The following is an 18918-nucleotide window of genomic DNA, read 5'->3' on the forward strand; positions in this document are numbered from 1 at the left end:
TAAGATATATTTTGTTAGTTACCAGGTTTTTGATATTTACTTTGGGAACCGAGATATGCCGCTGCAAACAGGTACCGCTACTGATGGCCGAATTTTCGCATGGCCGACACAATATTCGGCCCAAAATCGGATAAGAAAATAACGAATCAACTTCAATAGAAAACCACCTGACAAAGTGAGACAAAGAGATTTGGCTATACATAATGCAATGAATTCCATTTATTTTTAAAAAATTCAAATAAAGTTTCCAGTTATCAAATCATGAAACTGCCTATCTGCAGTATAAATATTGAACACTTGAGTCATCTCCAAATTATCTTGAATCCTAGTCGTAACCTTATACACGTCAGGCAGCATGTTCACAATTGTAGCCACTCTTACAACAGGATCCTCGACTTTTTTCACGTTTTTCAAATAGAATCCGATTTCTTTCATAACTTGATCTTTGACTCTCTTCCCAGTCTTTATCGTCTCTTCTGTGATTGTCTCTAGCGTAGTGTTCCAGAGGAGGAGGGTGGTTAGAGCAAAGAATTCATAAATATCAAGTTCTTCAGCTATCATTGGGAGAATGAGAGCTTTACGATGATAGTCGATGGATGGCTTGAACAAACTGAAATTAGCGATGGAGCGCATTTATGTTCCCGATTACGGCCCGGACTACCCCATGGCCTAGAAATTTCAGCTAGCACCCAAATAGTTAATGTCGAAACTTTTTCTACCTTAGTAGGCCAAAAAAATTGTGATTCTGGAGCAATTTCTCTATAAGTAAAACGTGGCCGAGTTTTCGTTTTCCTAGTCCCCGGGTAGCGCGCCGGTGCCAAGACTCACTTCTCAATCTGCTCTTTATCCAACGGTTGTTTCACTTCTATACTCCCATAAAACCTTTCCATTTGAGTCATATCCAAGTAGTCTCCAGATGGCAACACTACCGCGTATATCTTGTTAGCCAAGTGACTAGCAAATGCACCCTCCATCATGTAATAATAGATATAGAAATTACGGAATAGATTGTTCTGGAAATAAATGTGTGTTATGAGGCTAAAGATCTGAATAAAAATACCTTCTCTTTTATCGGCAACTTCACAAAATCATCGAAACACCAAGAGATCCAATCCGATGTCAATCTCACATCCTTCACACTTTGTGCCACTGATTCTTGGTAATTTAGTGCTCTCGGAGCCTTCTCCTCAAACAAACTCTGTCCCTCCTCCCTGTGAATCACAATTCGGGCATCGCATAGTTTTTGGTAGTTTGATCTCATTTTGGATAGGAGTGGCATACAGTCATTGAAGGATGATGGGAGGGTGATGGTCAGTAGAGCCGCGCGTGTAGCCTGAGTGAGTGAGCTGGGGAAGAGTTGGATGGTTTCAGAGGGGTCTGGAGATCGCTTGGATGGAGAAGGAGATGGTTTGGCGAGGACACCCATTGGATTCATTCCTACTTCGAGGCATTTGGAGTAGCGACAAGCACGGCACATGCAACGGATGTCTGGAAGTGAAAATGGCCTAGAAAAGTTATATTTGGAATTCTAATCCGACAACTGGGATATATTGGAAGATCGAAGCATCGTCACTGAGAGTTTCAAGAAAATTCATCAACGGTGTTCTAATATACCGAGTTTGGTAGAATTTAGCATTTTTTTCAACTTATTATTTAATATAGTGACAAAATCTCGAGTTTCCAAATGTGAGGAATCTCTAAATGACTTGTTGAAAGGTCTGGTCGAAATTTTCAGTGCCATCCAAAATAGAGCCGCCCAAATCCAAACTGCCTGATCCCAAATTGCCAGAACCGATTGAAAGAAGAGTAAACGTAAGTATTTTTCATGTGGACACCTTTTAATAAAAATTAAGGTGAGCACCGTTTTTCGAAAAAAAGAGGGGTGGAACGATACTTTTGTGGAGTAGTGTATAACATGAAAAAACTTCAATCCAAATGTGCAATTTGTCTAGGAGTTGGAGATGGATTTCATTTTGGAGCCGAGGCGTGCAAGTGAGTTTGAAACGCGTCTAAGGCACACCAGCTCACAAAATTATTTCAGAGCCTGCGCCGCATTCTTCCGTCGGAGTATATCACAAAAGAAGACGTATGCATGCAAGGAGGCGAATAGTTGTGATCTCGTTAATAGTGAGTGGAAAGGCGTCTAAGGTGCGCCAGACAATAGGAATCTGTAACTGCGCTCTATTGAGACACTCATTGGGGATGTGTTGTATATCATTGAAAAGCTGAGAAAACAGCTGAGTTTTTAATGTATATACAGCTGTGTAGAAGACGCCTGGTATTCGATAAAAATTTATTAAAAGTTTTGACTGTTGGTACATACATAAGTGATTAAACTTTGATTCCATATTTTCTCGAAAACTATGCCTCAATGGCAAAAAACGAACAGGTAATCATAATTAACGGTTTCTCAGCAATAGAATGATGATCAGGGTAAACTATCAAATTTCCTTAGAGCGCACTTATGAGCATACCTGATAACATCTTTTTTCCAGACGCCCGCTACATGTGCCAATCTTGCCGTCTCTCCAAATGTCTAGAAGTAGGAATGAACCCAATGGGTGTCCAAGCTAAACTGACACCCAAAAGTTATTCTGAACTTTCCCAAGCCTCCCTACTAACCCTCACTCTCCCAACATCCTTCAATGACCATATGCCACTCCTGTCCAAAATGAGATCGAACTATCAAAAACTATGCGATGCCCGAAATGTGATTCATCGGAAGGAATGTGAGAATCTGTTCAGGTTGAAAAGGTTCCGAGAGCGTTGAGTTATATGGAACTGATAGATCAAGGGATAAAGGATAAGAGATTGACAGCTGATTGGGTTACATGGTGCTTTGAGGATTTTTGTAATCTGCCGATGGATCAGAAAGTGGGTTTATTGAAAAAGAAGTTTCGAAACTAAATGTGAAAAAAATCACAAAAAAAAAAAAGAAGCATTTCTGTTGAAATTCAGAGAAAACCTCATTCTTCTGTGATTTTTTTCACATTTAGTGATTTCGAAACTTCCCGAAGCCAAATTGTTGAAAAAAGAACAAGAAATACTAGGCATTTCTGATCTTCAGATTTTAATTTTAATTTTAAGCTCTGCCTCCAGAATAGGAGTCCAGATTTCTACAGGTATCTGGTCATTTCAGCCCAGTTTTGTGGGGTGGAGCCTGAAGTTCAATTGAAAATGTGAAATCCGCAAACTCAAGTTCTACAAAAAGCTCCAAGACGTTTTAAAACCAGACGTTTGGAAACCGAGACGTTTCAAAACCATGAAATTTCGAAACTATGAAATGATAGATTCGAAATTTCTCGGTTTCTCAACTTTCAGAACGCCCTATTCCGCAACTTCTTTACACCCTACTACATTCTGGAGTGTTTATTCTCAAGTCATGTCAATAACCGACCGGGTCGGGTAATTTATCCATCGGGAGATTTTATTGATATAAATCAACTTGACCTGTTTTATAAGAATCTCGATAATGATTAATTTTAATTTCTTTATTTCATCGAAGGGCGGAAACCACTAACACGAGAAAATGGAATGGTTTTTGAATTTACATGTGAGAGATGGTTAATAAAAAGAGAAAGAATGCATACATAATGATAATGGGCCTATTCTAGCGGTAGCAAAAAAAAGCAAAAAACTACTTTTTAATAAAGAGAAAAATAGTTTTCTGCACTTTCTGCTACCTCGAGACTAGCTCCACTATCCATAGGAGGTAAAGTAAAATTAATAATTTGTTGGGTTTAATGACAGGAAATGTTTGAGATCATATTTACATATTCTGCTCTTAAAGACAGCTGTGCTCGGTTTAACCGGAAACACCAATTCTGATAAAGAATTCCAACAACGGAGAACTCTATTAGAGAGTATTTGAGAAGATAATTTATTCGAGTTCGTAGTTAGGGATTTGAGATAATATCTATGCCGCCTTAGCCTTGAATGCTCCAAAAATTCGAATATAGGATCATCAATAATAATTTCCTTGGTAACCATCAGTTTATAGGTGAAGATTAAATCAATACATAGTCTTCGATGTTCCAGTGATTTTAGATCACATTCTTCAAGAGCCTCGAAATACGATGAATACGACATTTTGAATTTCTTAATGAGCAACCTTTGGATAAGCAACAGATTGATGAGTGAGTTGATCCTTTTAGAAATTTTGAAAAATGGTTTGCGCGCTCTACTGATAATATTTCAGTTTATTCAAACCATCCTTCCTACTACACCAGAAATCCCTTATCCTCCCTATGATGGCTGAGCAACTCGATATCTATGAATTCTTCGCCCTGACCACTATCATCCTTTGGGACACCGGATTAGTAGATATCTCGGATGAATGTATACGGACTGGAAAACGGGTCAAGGATCAAGCCATGGCCGAACTCATTTTCTATATGAAAGACCACAAAAAAATCGAGGAACCTGGAATTCGAATTGCATCAATTGTGAACTTCCTGCCCGCAGTGTATAAGAGTGCTAGAAGGATTCAAGATGATGTGGAAGTGACACGAGTATTCAATATCTATACAGCGACCAAAGAATTTTGCGATTTGATTAGTGGGAATTTTTGTTAAATTTGGTTTTTTGGAAATGAATTTTGTCAATTTTTTAGTTTTTACCTATTTATTGTTCATATTTTATTATCAGCTCCGATGCTACCTCTGCTAATAACAGACCAAATCGCATACTTGTCATTTGATGGGACAGGCCGGACCAAGGGAAAAAATTACCAGTCCGGTTGGTCCGGGTGGAAAATTTTTTTGAATTTTAAGAGCCCAAAATTCATTTTTCTTTTTCATCACAAAATTCACTGAAGTTTTCTTTAGAGGTAGCACCTGTGATTCACTCTCGACAACACATAGGTTATGTATAAGCTTTGGAGATATAATTGTATGCCGTAAAACCTGTAATACATAGAGCACCCGCTAGCAAGATTTTGGAGCATTATATTTCGGCTGTCTTCAAAGATATGAAAAATTTTCAAACTGAGGAAATATGATATGAATATTAAGATATATTTTGTTAGTTACCAGGTTTTTGATATTTACTTTGGGAACCGAGATATGCCGCTGCAAACAGGTACCGCTACTGATGGCCGAATTTTCGCATGGCCGACACAATATTCGGCCCAAAATCGGATAAGAAAATAACGAATCAACTTCAATAGAAAACCACCTGACAAAGTGAGACAAAGAGATTTGGCTATACATAATGCAATGAATTCCATTTATTTTTAAAAAATTCAAATAAAGTTTCCAGTTATCAAATCATGAAACTGCCTATCTGCAGTATAAATATTGAACACTTGAGTCATCTCCAAATTATCTTGAATCCTAGTCGTAACCTTATACACGTCAGGCAGCATGTTCACAATTGTAGCCACTCTTACAACAGGATCCTCGACTTTTTTCACGTTTTTCAAATAGAATCCGATTTCTTTCATAACTTGATCTTTGACTCTCTTCCCAGTCTTTATCGTCTCTTCTGTGATTGTCTCTAGCGTAGTGTTCCAGAGGAGGAGGGTGGTTAGAGCAAAGAATTCATAAATATCAAGTTCTTCAGCTATCATTGGGAGAATGAGAGCTTTACGATGATAGTCGATGGATGGCTTGAACAAACTGAAATTAGCGATGGAGCGCATTTATGTTCCCGATTACGGCCCGGACTACCCCATGGCCTAGAAATTTCAGCTAGCACCCAAATAGTTAATGTCGAAACTTTTTCTACCTTAGTAGGCCAAAAAAATTGTGATTCTGGAGCAATTTCTCTATAAGTAAAACGTGGCCGAGTTTTCGTTTTCCTAGTCCCCGGGTAGCGCGCCGGTGCCAAGACTCACTTCTCAATCTGCTCTTTATCCAACGGTTGTTTCACTTCTATACTCCCATAAAACCTTTCCATTTGAGTCATATCCAAGTAGTCTCCAGATGGCAACACTACCGCGTATATCTTGTTAGCCAAGTGACTAGCAAATGCACCCTCCATCATGTAATAATAGATATAGAAATTACGGAATAGATTGTTCTGGAAATAAATGTGTGTTATGAGGCTAAAGATCTGAATAAAAATACCTTCTCTTTTATCGGCAACTTCACAAAATCATCGAAACACCAAGAGATCCAATCCGATGTCAATCTCACATCCTTCACACTTTGTGCCACTGATTCTTGGTAATTTAGTGCTCTCGGAGCCTTCTCCTCAAACAAACTCTGTCCCTCCTCCCTGTGAATCACAATTCGGGCATCGCATAGTTTTTGGTAGTTTGATCTCATTTTGGATAGGAGTGGCATACAGTCATTGAAGGATGATGGGAGGGTGATGGTCAGTAGAGCAGCTCGAGTAGTCTGAGTGGGTGAGCTGGGGAAGGGTTGGATGGTTTCAGCGGGGTCCGGGGATGGCTTGGAAGAAAGAGATGGTTTAGCGAGGACACCCATTGGATTCATTCCTACTTCGAGGCATTTGGAGTAACGACAAGCACGGCACATGCAACGGATGTCTGGAAGTGGAAATGGTCTAGAAAAGTCATATTTTCTAAAGAATTCTAATCCGGCAACTGGGATATATTGGAAGATCGAAGCATCGTCACTGGGAGTTTCAAGAAATTTCATCAACGGTGTTCTAATATACCGAGTTTGGTAGAGTTTAGCATTTTTTTCAACTTATTTTTTAATATAATGACGAAATCTCGAGCTTCCAAATGTGAGGAGTCTCTAAATGACTTGTTAAAAGGTCTGGTCAAAATTTTCAGTGCCGTCCAAAATAGAGCCGCCCAAATCCAAACTGCCTGATCCCAAGTTGCCAGAACCGATTAAAAGAAGGGTAAACGTTATATTTAAGTCATGATACTGACGTTGATAATTTGACGGTTCAGATTCGGGACACCATCTAAGTTGTTGGGAAGTGAAAATTTCTTATCCGGAAGTCGGAAGTTGAGAAATTTTCCAAGCTGCCCTTTAAGATTATTCTTCCTCATCAGTTTATAAGTGCAAATTCGAAATTTCGCTAAAATGACGGAAGTTGGAAATCGCAAATACGATCTCACGCTTCAGGTATATCAAATCCAAAATAACTTACTAACTGTAATATCACAATCATTTGCTCCTCGACAGGTATATATTCTCTTCTGTGACACACTCCGCCGGAAGAATGCCGTACAGGCTCTGAAATAAAAACACATGACTGGCGCGCCTCAAACGCGTTCTGAAATCTAAAACTCAAAAAACTCACTTGCACGCCTCTGCGCCAAAATGAAATCCATCTCCTTCTTCAAGACAAATCGCACATTTCGATTTTTCTTTAAGGGGTCTCATGGAAATCAATAACAGAGACAAAAAGAGAAACTGATAAGAGGGGAAAGTTATAGTGTAGCTAATTTAGTGTGACATGTCAATGATAGTGATAAGAAATGGAAAGTATTAGACGGTTAGAGATGGGAATAATGAACGGATACACAGACTTGAAAAAATAGTGTGCATTTTGACGGAGACGCAGAGATACCATTGGTGAGAATTGATAAGAATTTAAAACAAAGAATAGGTATGAACAGGCAATTTATTTCATACCTATTCCCCATGTAGACTCTAACTTGAGACAGAGTCTAAATTGTACATATTTTTTGATTTTTTTAGAACTTTATTTGGCTCTGTTTTGGAATCGGGTGCCCAAAAAAAATCGGGTGCCCAAAAATCGGGTTATATCCATTCGGACTTCAGAAAACGTGAGTTACGCCTTTTTTGCTGAGAAAACACTTTTTCAGTGCATTGTTTTTAACTCTTATCTTCCTTCCGGCTCGTTCGCCCTGACCACTATCCTTCTATGGGACACCGGACTAGTCGATATCTCGGATGAATGTATACGAACTGGAAAACGAGTCAAGGATCAAGCTATGGCCGAGCTCATTTTCTACATGAAAAATCACAAAAAAATCGAGGAACCTGGAATTCGAATTGCATCAATTGTAAACTTCCTGCCCGCTGTGTATAAGAGTGCCAGGAGGATTCAAGATGATGTGGAAGTGACACGAGTATTCAATATCTATACAGCGACAGAAGAGTTTTGTGAATTGATAAGCGGGAATTTTTGTTAAATTCGGTTTTTTGGAAATGAATTTTGTCAATTTTTTAGTTTTTACCTATTTATTGTTCATATTTTATTATCAGCTCCGATGCTACCTCTGCTAATAACAGACCAAATCGCATACTTGTCATTTGATGGGACAGGCCGGACCAAGGGAAAAAATTACCAGTCCGGTTGGTCCGGGTGGAAAATTTTTTTGAATTTTAAGAGCCCAAAATTCATTTTTCTTTTTCATCACAAAATTCACTGAAGTTTTCTTTAGAGGTAGCACCTGTGATTCACTCTCGACAACACATAGGTTATGTATAAGCTTTGGAGATATAATTGTATGCCGTAAAACCTGTAATACATAGAGGCGCACCCGCTAGCAAGATTTTGGAGCATTATATTTCGGCTGTCTTCAAAGATATGAAAAATTTTCAAACTGAGGAAATATGATATGAATATTAAGATATATTTTGTTAGTTACCAGGTTTTTGATATTTACTTTGGGAACCGAGATATGCCGCTGCAAACAGGTACCGCTACTGATGGCCGAATTTTCGCATGGCCGACACAATATTCGGCCCAAAATCGGATAAGAAAGTAACGTATCAACTTCAATAGAAAACCACCTGACAAAGTGAGACAAAGAGATTTGGCAATACATAATGCAATGAATTCCATTTATTTTTAAAAAATTCAAATAAAGTTTCCAGTTATCAAATCATGAAACTGCCTATCTGCAGTATAAATATTGAACACTTGAGTCATCTCCAAATTATCTTGAATCCTAGTCGTAACCTTATACACGTCAGGCAGCATGTTCACAATTGTAGCCACTCTTACAACAGGATCCTTGACTTTTTTCACGTTTTTCAAATAGAATCCGATTTCTTTCATAACTTGATCTTTGACTCTCTTCCCAGTCTTTATCGTCTCTTCTGTGATTGTCTCTAGCGTAGTGTTCCAGAGGAGGAGGGTGGTTAGAGCAAAGAATTCATAAATATCAAGTTCTTCAGCTATCATTGGGAGAATGAGAGCTTTACGATGATAGTCGATGGATGGCTTGAACAAACTGAAATTAGCGATGGAGCGCATTTATGTTCCCGATTACGGCCCGGACTACCCCATGGCCTAGAAATTTCAGCTAGCACCCAAATAGTTAATGTCGAAACTTTTTCTACCTTAGTAGGCCAAAAAAATTGTGATTCTGGAGCAATTTCTCTATAAGTAAAACGTGGCCGAGTTTTCGTTTTCCTAGTCCCCGGGTAGCGCGCCGGTGCCAAGACTCACTTCTCAATCTGCTCTTTATCCAACGGTTGTTTCACTTCTATACTCTCATAAAACGTTTCCATTTGAGTCATATCCAAGTAGTCTCCAGATGGCAACACTACCGCGTATATCTTGTTAGCCAAGTGACTAGCAAATGCACCCTCCATCATGTAATAATAGATATAGAAATTACGGAATAGATTGTTCTGGAAATAAATGTGTGTTATGAGGCTAAAGATCTGAATAAAAATACCTTCTCTTCTATCGGCAACTTCACAAAATCATCGAAACACCAAGAGATCCAATCCGATGTCAATCTCACATCCTTCATACTCTGTGAAACTGCTTCTTGGTAATTTAGTGCTCTCGGAGCCTTCTCCTCAAACAAACTCTGTCCCTCCTCCCTGTGAATCACAATTCGGGCATCGCACAGTTTTTGGTAGTTTGATCTCATTTTGGATAGGAGTGGCATACAGTCATTGAAGGATGATGGGAGGGTGATGGTCAGTAGAGCAGCTCGAGTAGTCTGAGTGGGTGAGCTGGGGAAAGGTTGGATGGTTTCAGAAGGGTCCGGGGATGGTTTGGAAGGAGAAGGAGATGGTTTAGCGAGGACACCCATTGGATTCATTCCTACTTCGAGGCACTTGGAGTAGCGACAGGCACGGCACATGCAACGGATGTCTGGAAGTGGAAATGGCCTAGAAAAGTCATATTGATCGAAGCATCGTCACTGAGTGTTTCAAGAAATTTCATCAACGGTTTTCTAATATACCGAGTTTGGTAGAATTTAGCATTTTTTTCAACTTATTTTTTAATATAATGACGAAATCTTGAGCATCCAAATGTGAGGAGTCTCTAAATAACTTGTTAAAAGGTCTGGTCAAAATTTTCAGTGCCGTCCAAAATAGAGCCGCCCAAATCCAAACTGCCTGATCCCAAGTTGCCAGAACCGATTAAAAGAAGGGTAAACGTTATATTTAAGTCATGATACTGACGTTGATGATTTGACGGTTCAGATTCGGGACATCATCTAAGTTGTTGGGAAGTGAAAATATCTTATCCGGAAGTCAGAAGTTGAGAAATTTTCCAAGCTGCCCTTTAAGATTATTCTTCCTCATCAGTTTATAAGTGCAAATTCGAAATTCCGTTAAAAGACGGAAATTGGAAGTCGCAAATACGATCTCCCGCTTCAGGTATATCAAATCCAAAATAACTCACTAACTGTAATATCACAATCATTTGCTCCTCGACAGGTATATATTCTTTTTTGTGACACACTCCGCCGAAAGAATGCCGTGCAGGCTCTGAAATAAAAACACACAACTGGCGCGTCTTGGACGCTAACAAAAACTCACTTGCACGCCTCTGCGCCAAAATGAAATCCATCTCCTTCTTCAAGACAAATCGCACATTTCGATTTTTCTTTAAGGGGTCTCATGGAAATCAATAACAGAGACAAAAAGAGAAACTGATAAGAGGAGGAAAGTTATAGTGTAGCTAATTTAGTGTGGCATGTCGATGATAGTGATAAGAAGTGGAAAGTATTAGACGGTTAGAGATGGGAACAATGAACGGAGACTTGAAAAAATAGTGAACAGTTTGACGGAGACGCAGAGATACCATTGATAAGAACTGATAAGAATTTGAAAAAAAGACTAAATAGGGATAAACAGGCAACTCATTCTGTACCTATTACTCCTACCGACTCTAATGTGACTTTGAGTCTAAATTGTACATATTTTTGATTTTTTTAGAACTATAATTTTATGTATATATAGATATACAAGCGGGCACATTTGAAAAAGGGTTGCCACGTAAATGAGAAGAGGCCAGCCGGCTTAACCGCCGAAGGCGGGGAAGACAGGCTGGTATAGATATATAACGAGGTAAGTTGAAAAATATTGATATGCATGCGAAATTCCGTATGGACTCAAATAGATCGGTTTTTCGAAACCGGAAATCGGTCTAACTAACTTTTGAATTTTTCTCCAAATACAATTTTGTTTGGATGGAAAACCGTACATTTACAGTACCAGACAAAAATGTATCAACTTTGGATGTTTTCTGTGCAAAATGACCACATTTGAGAGTGTGTCATAGTAATTCTGAATGTCACTCTATGAAAATTTTTAATGATTCATATAGATTGAACGTTGAGCTCCATTTTTGTAGTTGACAACTTTTTTGTACGGACGATCCCTAGAGAGGTATGGTCATTTTAAGATGACAGGTCAAAAATCGCACTAATTTGGCACTGAAATTTGTCAATTTGAGGGAGAAATGACTTAGTCGATACTTGCTAGGGAGAATCCATATAAAAAATTTATTCACTACAAAAATAAAGCTCTACCTTTGATCTGTATGATCCATTAAAAGTTTTCGGCTCTTGTCGATTATTTTGGTCCTTAGTTTTGATGTTTGAGACATTTTCAGCTCCATTTGGAAGAGAAGAAGATATATTGATTTGACTACTGGTGAGGGAACCCTTCTGCGAGGTTGATGTGTTTGAGAGACCTCCTCTGTTGGTTTATGGTGTGATGTGGTGACATCCTACGATTTGAATGTAGCAATTGCGCTCTACAAAAAGGACGAGGTTTAAAAAATGTAGCATCCACAGCTAAGAATAGAAACATTTTCAAAGCAGCTCCCTAATTATGTAGACCTGATGTAAAAAAAAAACGTTATTTATTATTTATTATTACTTGTTTTATTATATTTTCACAAGCAAAGATATTGTTCCGAGAGATAGACGACAAGTGTGCCCGCACTTGACTCTTTATTGAAGGAAAAATACATTTAACATGCGAGATACAGAGGACAAAAGAATCAGAATTGTATATCGTGCCACACGAAGAAATCAATCTGGTCAGATTGATGCATGACTGTCCCAATCATTCCATCACTCTTTCTCTCAAAATCCAGACCATTCTTGCAGTCAATTTCTTTCACTCTGTAGATGTAATGGTCTCTGAAAATGAATATAAATGAAGTTTCAGAATTGAAATCTTACTGAAAAATCCTCGGCCTTTTCTTCTTTTCCTTCTCATCCCATACTCCATAATTAATTCCTTCCAGAATGTGCTCCCAATTTGGAGTCATCTTAAAACCTCTCAGTCTGAGATGCATCAGCTTAGGATTACTTACTCCCAGCCATCCAATGATTTATGAACTTTTTGACGTCTTCCTCTGTGAATGAATGATGTCTTAAAAATGCCGTCTCACATTCCATATTTAGTAGATCATCGAAAGTGATCCAGCGAGCCTTGAAAATATAGAGTCGCGGGAGATTCAGAATCTGTAAAAATACAGGGAAACAATATGAGAAAGTAAAAGGTTGAACTCACATTTTTCGGACCAAAACCTTTCTCGATATGACACTTCAAAGCGATCCCAATCGTAGGCTTCAAAATTTCCAGTATTCGTGACACACCGTCATTTGACAATATGTCAGATTTTGCTATAATTTTAATTAATTGACAAGTTTCGAATTTGAGATTTGAAAAAAGAAAAGAAGATGTTGCAATATGAGATGGTCGAAGCCAGACAGTGACAGTCTTATTATTGAAAAGATCCGATAGATAATTGAAGAGATCCACTAATTGAGAATCGATATCTTCTTCCTTCAATCCGTTGTGAAGACAACAACTCAAGCTCTTCTCGTTTTTTTCACTGAAATACTTTTTCTTTTCGAAATTTTGAATCATGTCGAGAGTGTGATTAGTGTTCTCACTATGTTTATTTTGAAGTTAATAGGGCCCAAATGCAAAAACGATTTCTTGCCCTTTTTTTATGTTCTTTTTTGTGATCCTCGTTTTTGGATGCCATAGTCATCACAATGTGTCAGAAATGGTTTTTGAAGCTTTTCCACGACGTTTTAAGAAAAATATTTTTTTTAAAAGAAAATTAACTTTTCTGTGACCAAGTCCATGGTGAGAAGGCAGTCGAAATTTTTTTTTCAATAAACTTATATAAATGGGGACTGCGCTATTCACCCGTGTTCTCAAACTCCGAATGGATTTAGGTGTTAGGGCAACACGCGGTGTGGAAACTTGAGTTTGGAAACCTAAAATTTACCAAACTTTGGAGCTGAATCTGTGCTCTACCGATACCATTGACCTACCAAACATCAAAGATTGTTTCTTTCACTCTCAACTGTCTCAGCACATCTTTTTCCACGTTCTCCGATGTCAGAACGATATCGAATTCCGGGTCTAAGCCATTTTTCTCACAATCAGCCACACGAATCATTCGACCATTTTCCATTTTGAACAGAAAAATCGGTTGGACTCGGCGTCTTGCATTTTTGATGCAAGCGAACATTCTTTTTGATGTTTGAGACATTTCGAATCTGAATTTTTCAATTTATTCTTGGAAAAATCATTTAGAAACTACTACTCAGCACGAATTTGATTATCCGTGTGGGAAGAGAGATCCTGAATGAAATTGATAACTTACAAATCAATAATTTCCATCAGTTTTATAATCTTTTGGAATACTAGAAACGGAGTGTCCAATAATTGTAAGGGCTTCATTTGTAAGGGAAGGAGAATAAATGTATTGATTTGACTACTGGTGAGAGAACCACTCTGTGCGGCTGGTCTGTATGAGGGACTCCTCTGTTGGTTTACGGTGTGATGCGGTGGTCGGTTTGAATGTAGCAATTGCCCACGGCGTGGCTAGCGCAACAGGTGGCCTCTAATTGAGTTTTCATGTCCGCTGTGGTGGTAAATTCAAAAACTGATTTCTGAAGCTTCTTAGCAGATTTTAGATTTTTTTGAAAAGTAATTAAAAGAACTGAAAATATTGTCTTTTATCGGTTAATCAAATGTGTATAAAAAAGGTTCGAAATCGATCGAAAACCGAGAGCCAAAAAGAATGACCCATATCTCAAGAACTTTCATATCAAATGTTGTAAGACCAGTCGGCGCTAAAAACAAATATGAAGAAAGGCAGGTAGGGTTTGGCTGACGGGATCAGGAACACTCAGCTGATGGCACAGGAGTCAGTGCAGCCAAACGACAAGATGAGAGTCAAGATGAGATAGACTTGAGGTAGAAAATTATGACAGATGATACAGCACCCCGACGATCTCTACAGTCGAACGAATTGGAATCAGAAAGGAAAACACGTCTAAAATGATCAAACGAGATCTAGACGGGCTTCAACTGCTGTAACTCAAGCAAAAGAGACGGGCAGACCTTTCCAGAATGATTAGAATCAAGTTCTCAGGTATTTTTGGGCAAGGGTAGGGCAACGAAACTTTCGATTGGGCCATGTGGCCCGTGAATAGAGCACAGTGCCCACAAAAAGGGCCACATGTCCCAGTGGGCACTAGTTGGGCACAGGTTGGGCCACAGGCTGAGAGATAGGAAATAGTTGGTGGATGTGGGCACAGGTTGGGCGCTTGGTGAGGCAGGATGGGCACAGCATGGGCACGAAGTGGGCACAAGTTGAGAAATCGCGCTCTACTGCACACTCTGATTTTTCGCCACAATTTTTCTTATTTATTTCGTTTCTTTCACAATTTTATCGTCTTTCAATTTTATGCTACTTATTCAAACAGAAGATGAAAAAAATCTACACTCGACTCATCAGGTAAGACAGTATTTTTTATTTGTTTTTGTTCAATTTTCATGAAATTTCAGCTGTACAAAAAATTATTTCAACAACACAATAATCACCATCAACTACGCTATCCAGCTGCTCACCTTCTTCTATCTTTCACCGTCTTCTATCTTTAAATTTTTTGCATTTACTCTGAATTTTTTGTCGTAATTTGAATATTTGTAGTTTTCACGAAAAATTATTTCCTTCTTCTGTATTCCTATTCTCCATCTCATATTTTGACAATTTTAGTTTATTTTACCCTATTACTTCCCATAATTACTGAAATTATTATTATTTTCTGTTTAAATTTGACAAATAAATAGTAGAAAGTACAAATATGTGTAACCTTGTTAACTATATTGCTGAATGGGAAGGAGCAAAAGGAGCGAAATGCCGCGCGTTGTACCGAATCTGGGCACTTTGCCCATCGAGTGGGCCATGTGGCCCTGAAAATGGGCATAGTGGCCCTCATTGAATGGGCCACCATGCCCATTTTCAGCGCCACATGGCCCAATTTGAGGGCAACTCGGCCCAAAAATACCTGAGTTCGAAAGTCGACACGCCAAGGAGCTCGTCTCGGAGTAGCTACTAGTTGCACACAACCAGACTACATCTGAAGGCGTCATCAGAAGTTTTGGTGACTACTGTCAGAAAAATGGGCCAGAGTGTCTAGAAATCTGAGTTTCGAGATGGAACGATTAAGAAGGGTCACAGGAAAAAAATAATCGAGGAATCTGAATTTGGCGAGGATTCAGAATCAGATGACGTCACGTCGTCAACAGTGGAAAAGTCGGAAAAATGGATAGAAAGAGACGAAAATTGGAGGTTTTGACTAGAACAAAATACAAAAACTGTGGTAATTCTGAAGTGCTCGGGGCTGCTGGAGGGGAATCAGAAGGCCAGAAGACGTCAGGAGGGAATTTTCGGAGAAAATACTAAAATTTTCAGTTTTACAAAAGAAAAGGTGAAAAAGAATGAGGAGATGACCAGAAAAATCTACACCACGATTTCGCCGTTTCTCGACAGATTCTGATGACGTAACGTCATCAGAAGTTATTTTTTCGGAAAAACGTATGGAATCGCATGGATAGCGTGATTTTAGAAGGAAACAAAGTGTGATGAGCTTGAGAGGAGAAGAATCACAGTATCTGAATCTGGAGAAGATTCAGATGACGTCACGTCGTCAACAGTGGAAAAGTCGGAAAAATGGATAGAAATGAGACAAAAATTGGAGGTTTTGACTTGAACCAAGAGAAATTAGCGCCAAAACAGAAACTGAGTTGTTTCTGACGAGCTCCGGGTTACTGGAGGGGATTCAGAAGGCCAGCAGACGTCAGGAAGGAATTTTTCGGAAAAAATACTGAAATTTTCAGTTTTACGAAAAAAAAGTGGGAAGATGATTTGGAGGATCTACAATGAGCTCTCACCGCCTCTCGACAGATTCTGACAAAGATTTTTTTTTTGCGCAAAGATAGCCGGCTTTAGGGAGGGGACCAACATCTGAATCTCGAGAGGATTCAGATGACGTGACGTGGGAAAAAAGGCGGAGAGACACAAAAATTGTCTGATTTGACTAGAACCAAGAGGAAAGGAAAGGAAACAAAAACATCTTGCGATTTGAGAAGGAACGGCTCAGATGGGGGTGCAGGAGGATTCAGATGACCTGACGACGTATTTGCATTTATTTATTGTAGGAGGGACATGCCACTTATGCTACACCAGTATAAGGGGATCACCGGAAAAAAAACATGAAGGCAAGGATAAGAAGCAATTTTGAACCAGACCACCAATCGATGAGATTGTAAGGAGATAAAGATAGGGCGATTTTACCGGAGGAAGGTAAGACAACGTCTTAGACAATCATTTCACTCGTTTGAAGGGGAAGCCTGGCAGCGGCCGACCCAACATCAGAGCTACTTTGAGAGATATGATGCCTTCGCTATGGGGTGCTCAGAGCCTTAGACGAAGTGTCTAAGGGGATTGCTGTGAGAATCCTAAAGCTACTTCGCATCCCTACTCCGATCACCTTTGAGATTTAAGTTGGATGGTGGATAGTCAGGAACAAATTGCAATAAGGTTATAAAACAAGGAATTGAGTGAGCAAGATACGTTGAAGAGACCGGAATGATACAAGGGAGAGAGGGTATGACAACAGATAAGAAAATGTTTCATGCAGATCAATAATATGTCAAAAACGCGCCATAAGTCTGAGAATCTGAGATTTGAGGTGGAACGACTAAGAACGAGTGCAGGAGAAGAAGAATAGAGGAATCTGAATTTGACGAGGATTCAGATGACCTGACGACGTCACCAGTAGAAAAGTCGGAAAAAAAGACAGAACGACACGAAATTTCGAATAGATCTAAGTAAAATTATCGTCTCCTAAAATTCAGAAGGCCAGGAAACATAGAAAAAGAATTTTTCGGAAAAAATTGGAGAAAAATAGCTTAAAATCCGTAGATTTCAGAGTTTTGGTGCAATTAAAAAAGGAATCGTTTCAGAGAAAGGGTCAATGCGATAATTTTTGAGGGCTGGAGTAAATTTGAGAGGGATTCAGAATCCCTGAGACTTCAGAATCCCTGATAATCTAGAAAAAGGCTGAAAACTTCAAAAACCAAAAATTTTGTCTTGAAAAAGAAAAAGAAGCGGAAGATAGTCAGGAGAGAGTTTCCACTCCTCCTCGCCGCCTTCCATCTGATTCCGACAAGGATTCAGATGACGTGACGTCATCTGAATCAGCGAAAAGTTCGAAAATGAGAAAAACGGAGAGGGAAAGATGGACGGTCTGGCGTGCTCCACGTATACCACCTAGGGAAGGAACCCAAAGGAAATCCGCTGGGGTTTCCAAAACTATTTTCAAATTTTGCTGGGAATCAAGAAAATTGATCTCAAAGTTGAAGTTCTGATATCGATTCTTAACCATACAAGTCGACCGGATGGGAGCGAAGGGGAACCGCTGTCTTCACTCGCCAGATAATCCAAATTGCACAACACAGGTGAATCGCCACTTACGTATTATTTGTCACTTACGTATAATTTGTACCCATTAGGCGTACATTTGGAAAGTCGCGAATGGCTTGTCTACAATAGATGAACAAAAGAAGCATACTTGCAAACCGGGCCGAAACGGGCCGACACGGGCCGGCGCATAACACGCTTCAAACTCAATATTATGAGCTGAAAAATATACCAAAATGTAGATCTCGACGAGTTCTATCTCCGTGACCCACTGCGGGCCGGATGGCTATTCGGTAATGTGCCGCGGGCCGGGCTAGAATGGCTTTTTTGGCCATTTTCGCGTTTTTTGGCACTTTTTCCCGGCCCGCGGTACATTAACGAATAGCCATCCGGCCCGTAGTGGGTCACGGACATAGAACTCGTCGAGATCTACATTTTGGTATATTTTTCAGCTCATAATATTGAGTTTGAAGCGAGTTACGCGCGGCCCGTGTCGGCCCGTTTCGGCCCGGTTTGCAAGTATGAAAAGAAGAGTGGCGAAAATCAGTTCGCGACTCACCTATTATACATGAACTTTTCGCGAAATGAGTATAATTCACGAATTATTTGTGATTTATACCTCACTTACAAATAAATCATTAATTATTCGCATGATAAGTTGTACCCAGCCCCATAAGTCGCGATTCACCTGTGAACGGCCCTTTGGTCTAGTGGCGAAGAGGTTGGGTTTGGGCGGCAGGAGTTTTTGGTTCGGTTCCTGTAGACGCTATTCTCTTTTTTCTTTTTTTTTCTTTTTAATTTTCTTTTTCTTTTTTATATTTTTTTCGAAAAGAACCAGAAATAATAACAATCAAAGAGAAATTTGGCTTAAATCCAATATAGAAAAAGAAAATCAAAAGAAAAAAGAATAGTGTCCACAGGAACCGAAATCAGACCTCTAGCAAGCTATTTTTCTCCAATTTTTCTAGAAAGTTCTACCTAGTTCGGAAGAGTTCCTAATTAATAAGGCTAAGAGCATTATAACCG

At 39.2% G+C, this 18918-nt stretch overlaps 7 protein-coding genes across 7 annotated transcripts; 3 read left to right on the forward strand and 4 right to left on the reverse strand.

Annotated features, from left to right (window-relative positions):
- Positions 1–234: 234 nt before the first annotated feature.
- On the reverse strand, positions 235–1477 carry GCK72_004523 (uncharacterized protein; the record flags this gene model as incomplete). Its single annotated transcript, XM_053724731.1, has 3 exons — positions 235–610; positions 829–1013; positions 1061–1477. 3 exons carry the CDS (start codon positions 1475–1477, stop codon positions 235–237), a joined length of 978 nt encoding a protein of 325 aa, XP_053588925.1.
- Positions 1478–1915: 438 nt separating this feature from the next.
- GCK72_004524 (uncharacterized protein) lies at positions 1916–2770 on the forward strand (the record flags this gene model as incomplete). Its single annotated transcript, XM_053724732.1, has 3 exons — positions 1916–1992; positions 2042–2127; positions 2496–2770. The coding sequence occupies 3 exons, from the start codon at positions 1916–1918 to the stop codon at positions 2768–2770; spliced, it is 438 nt and encodes a 145-aa protein (XP_053588926.1).
- A 1480-nt stretch (positions 2771–4250) lies between these two features.
- On the forward strand, positions 4251–4574 carry GCK72_004525 (uncharacterized protein; the record flags this gene model as incomplete). Its single annotated transcript, XM_053724733.1, has 1 exon — positions 4251–4574. One exon carries the CDS (start codon positions 4251–4253, stop codon positions 4572–4574), a length of 324 nt encoding a protein of 107 aa, XP_053588927.1.
- Positions 4575–5242: 668 nt separating this feature from the next.
- On the reverse strand, positions 5243–6605 carry GCK72_004526 (uncharacterized protein; the record flags this gene model as incomplete). The annotated part of the gene is made up of 3 exons (XM_053724734.1): positions 5243–5618; positions 5837–6021; positions 6069–6605. 3 exons carry the CDS (start codon positions 6603–6605, stop codon positions 5243–5245), a joined length of 1098 nt encoding a protein of 365 aa, XP_053588928.1.
- Positions 6606–7004: 399 nt separating this feature from the next.
- GCK72_004527 (uncharacterized protein) lies at positions 7005–8083 on the forward strand (the record flags this gene model as incomplete). Its single annotated transcript, XM_053724735.1, has 2 exons — positions 7005–7046; positions 7754–8083. 2 exons carry the CDS (start codon positions 7005–7007, stop codon positions 8081–8083), a joined length of 372 nt encoding a protein of 123 aa, XP_053588929.1.
- A 671-nt stretch (positions 8084–8754) lies between these two features.
- Positions 8755–9997, reverse strand: GCK72_004528 (uncharacterized protein; the record flags this gene model as incomplete). The annotated part of the gene is made up of 3 exons (XM_053724736.1): positions 8755–9130; positions 9349–9533; positions 9581–9997. 3 exons carry the CDS (start codon positions 9995–9997, stop codon positions 8755–8757), a joined length of 978 nt encoding a protein of 325 aa, XP_053588930.1.
- A 2156-nt stretch (positions 9998–12153) lies between these two features.
- On the reverse strand, positions 12154–13859 carry GCK72_004529 (uncharacterized protein; the record flags this gene model as incomplete). The annotated part of the gene is made up of 6 exons (XM_053724737.1): positions 12154–12295; positions 12338–12442; positions 12498–12622; positions 12672–12996; positions 13448–13675; positions 13783–13859. 6 exons carry the CDS (start codon positions 13857–13859, stop codon positions 12154–12156), a joined length of 1002 nt encoding a protein of 333 aa, XP_053588931.1.
- Positions 13860–18918: the final 5059 nt, after the last annotated feature.

This window comes from Caenorhabditis remanei, chromosome II (assembly GCF_010183535.1).
Source record: "Caenorhabditis remanei strain PX506 chromosome II, whole genome shotgun sequence".
Lineage (NCBI taxonomy): Eukaryota > Metazoa > Nematoda > Chromadorea > Rhabditida > Rhabditidae > Caenorhabditis > Caenorhabditis remanei.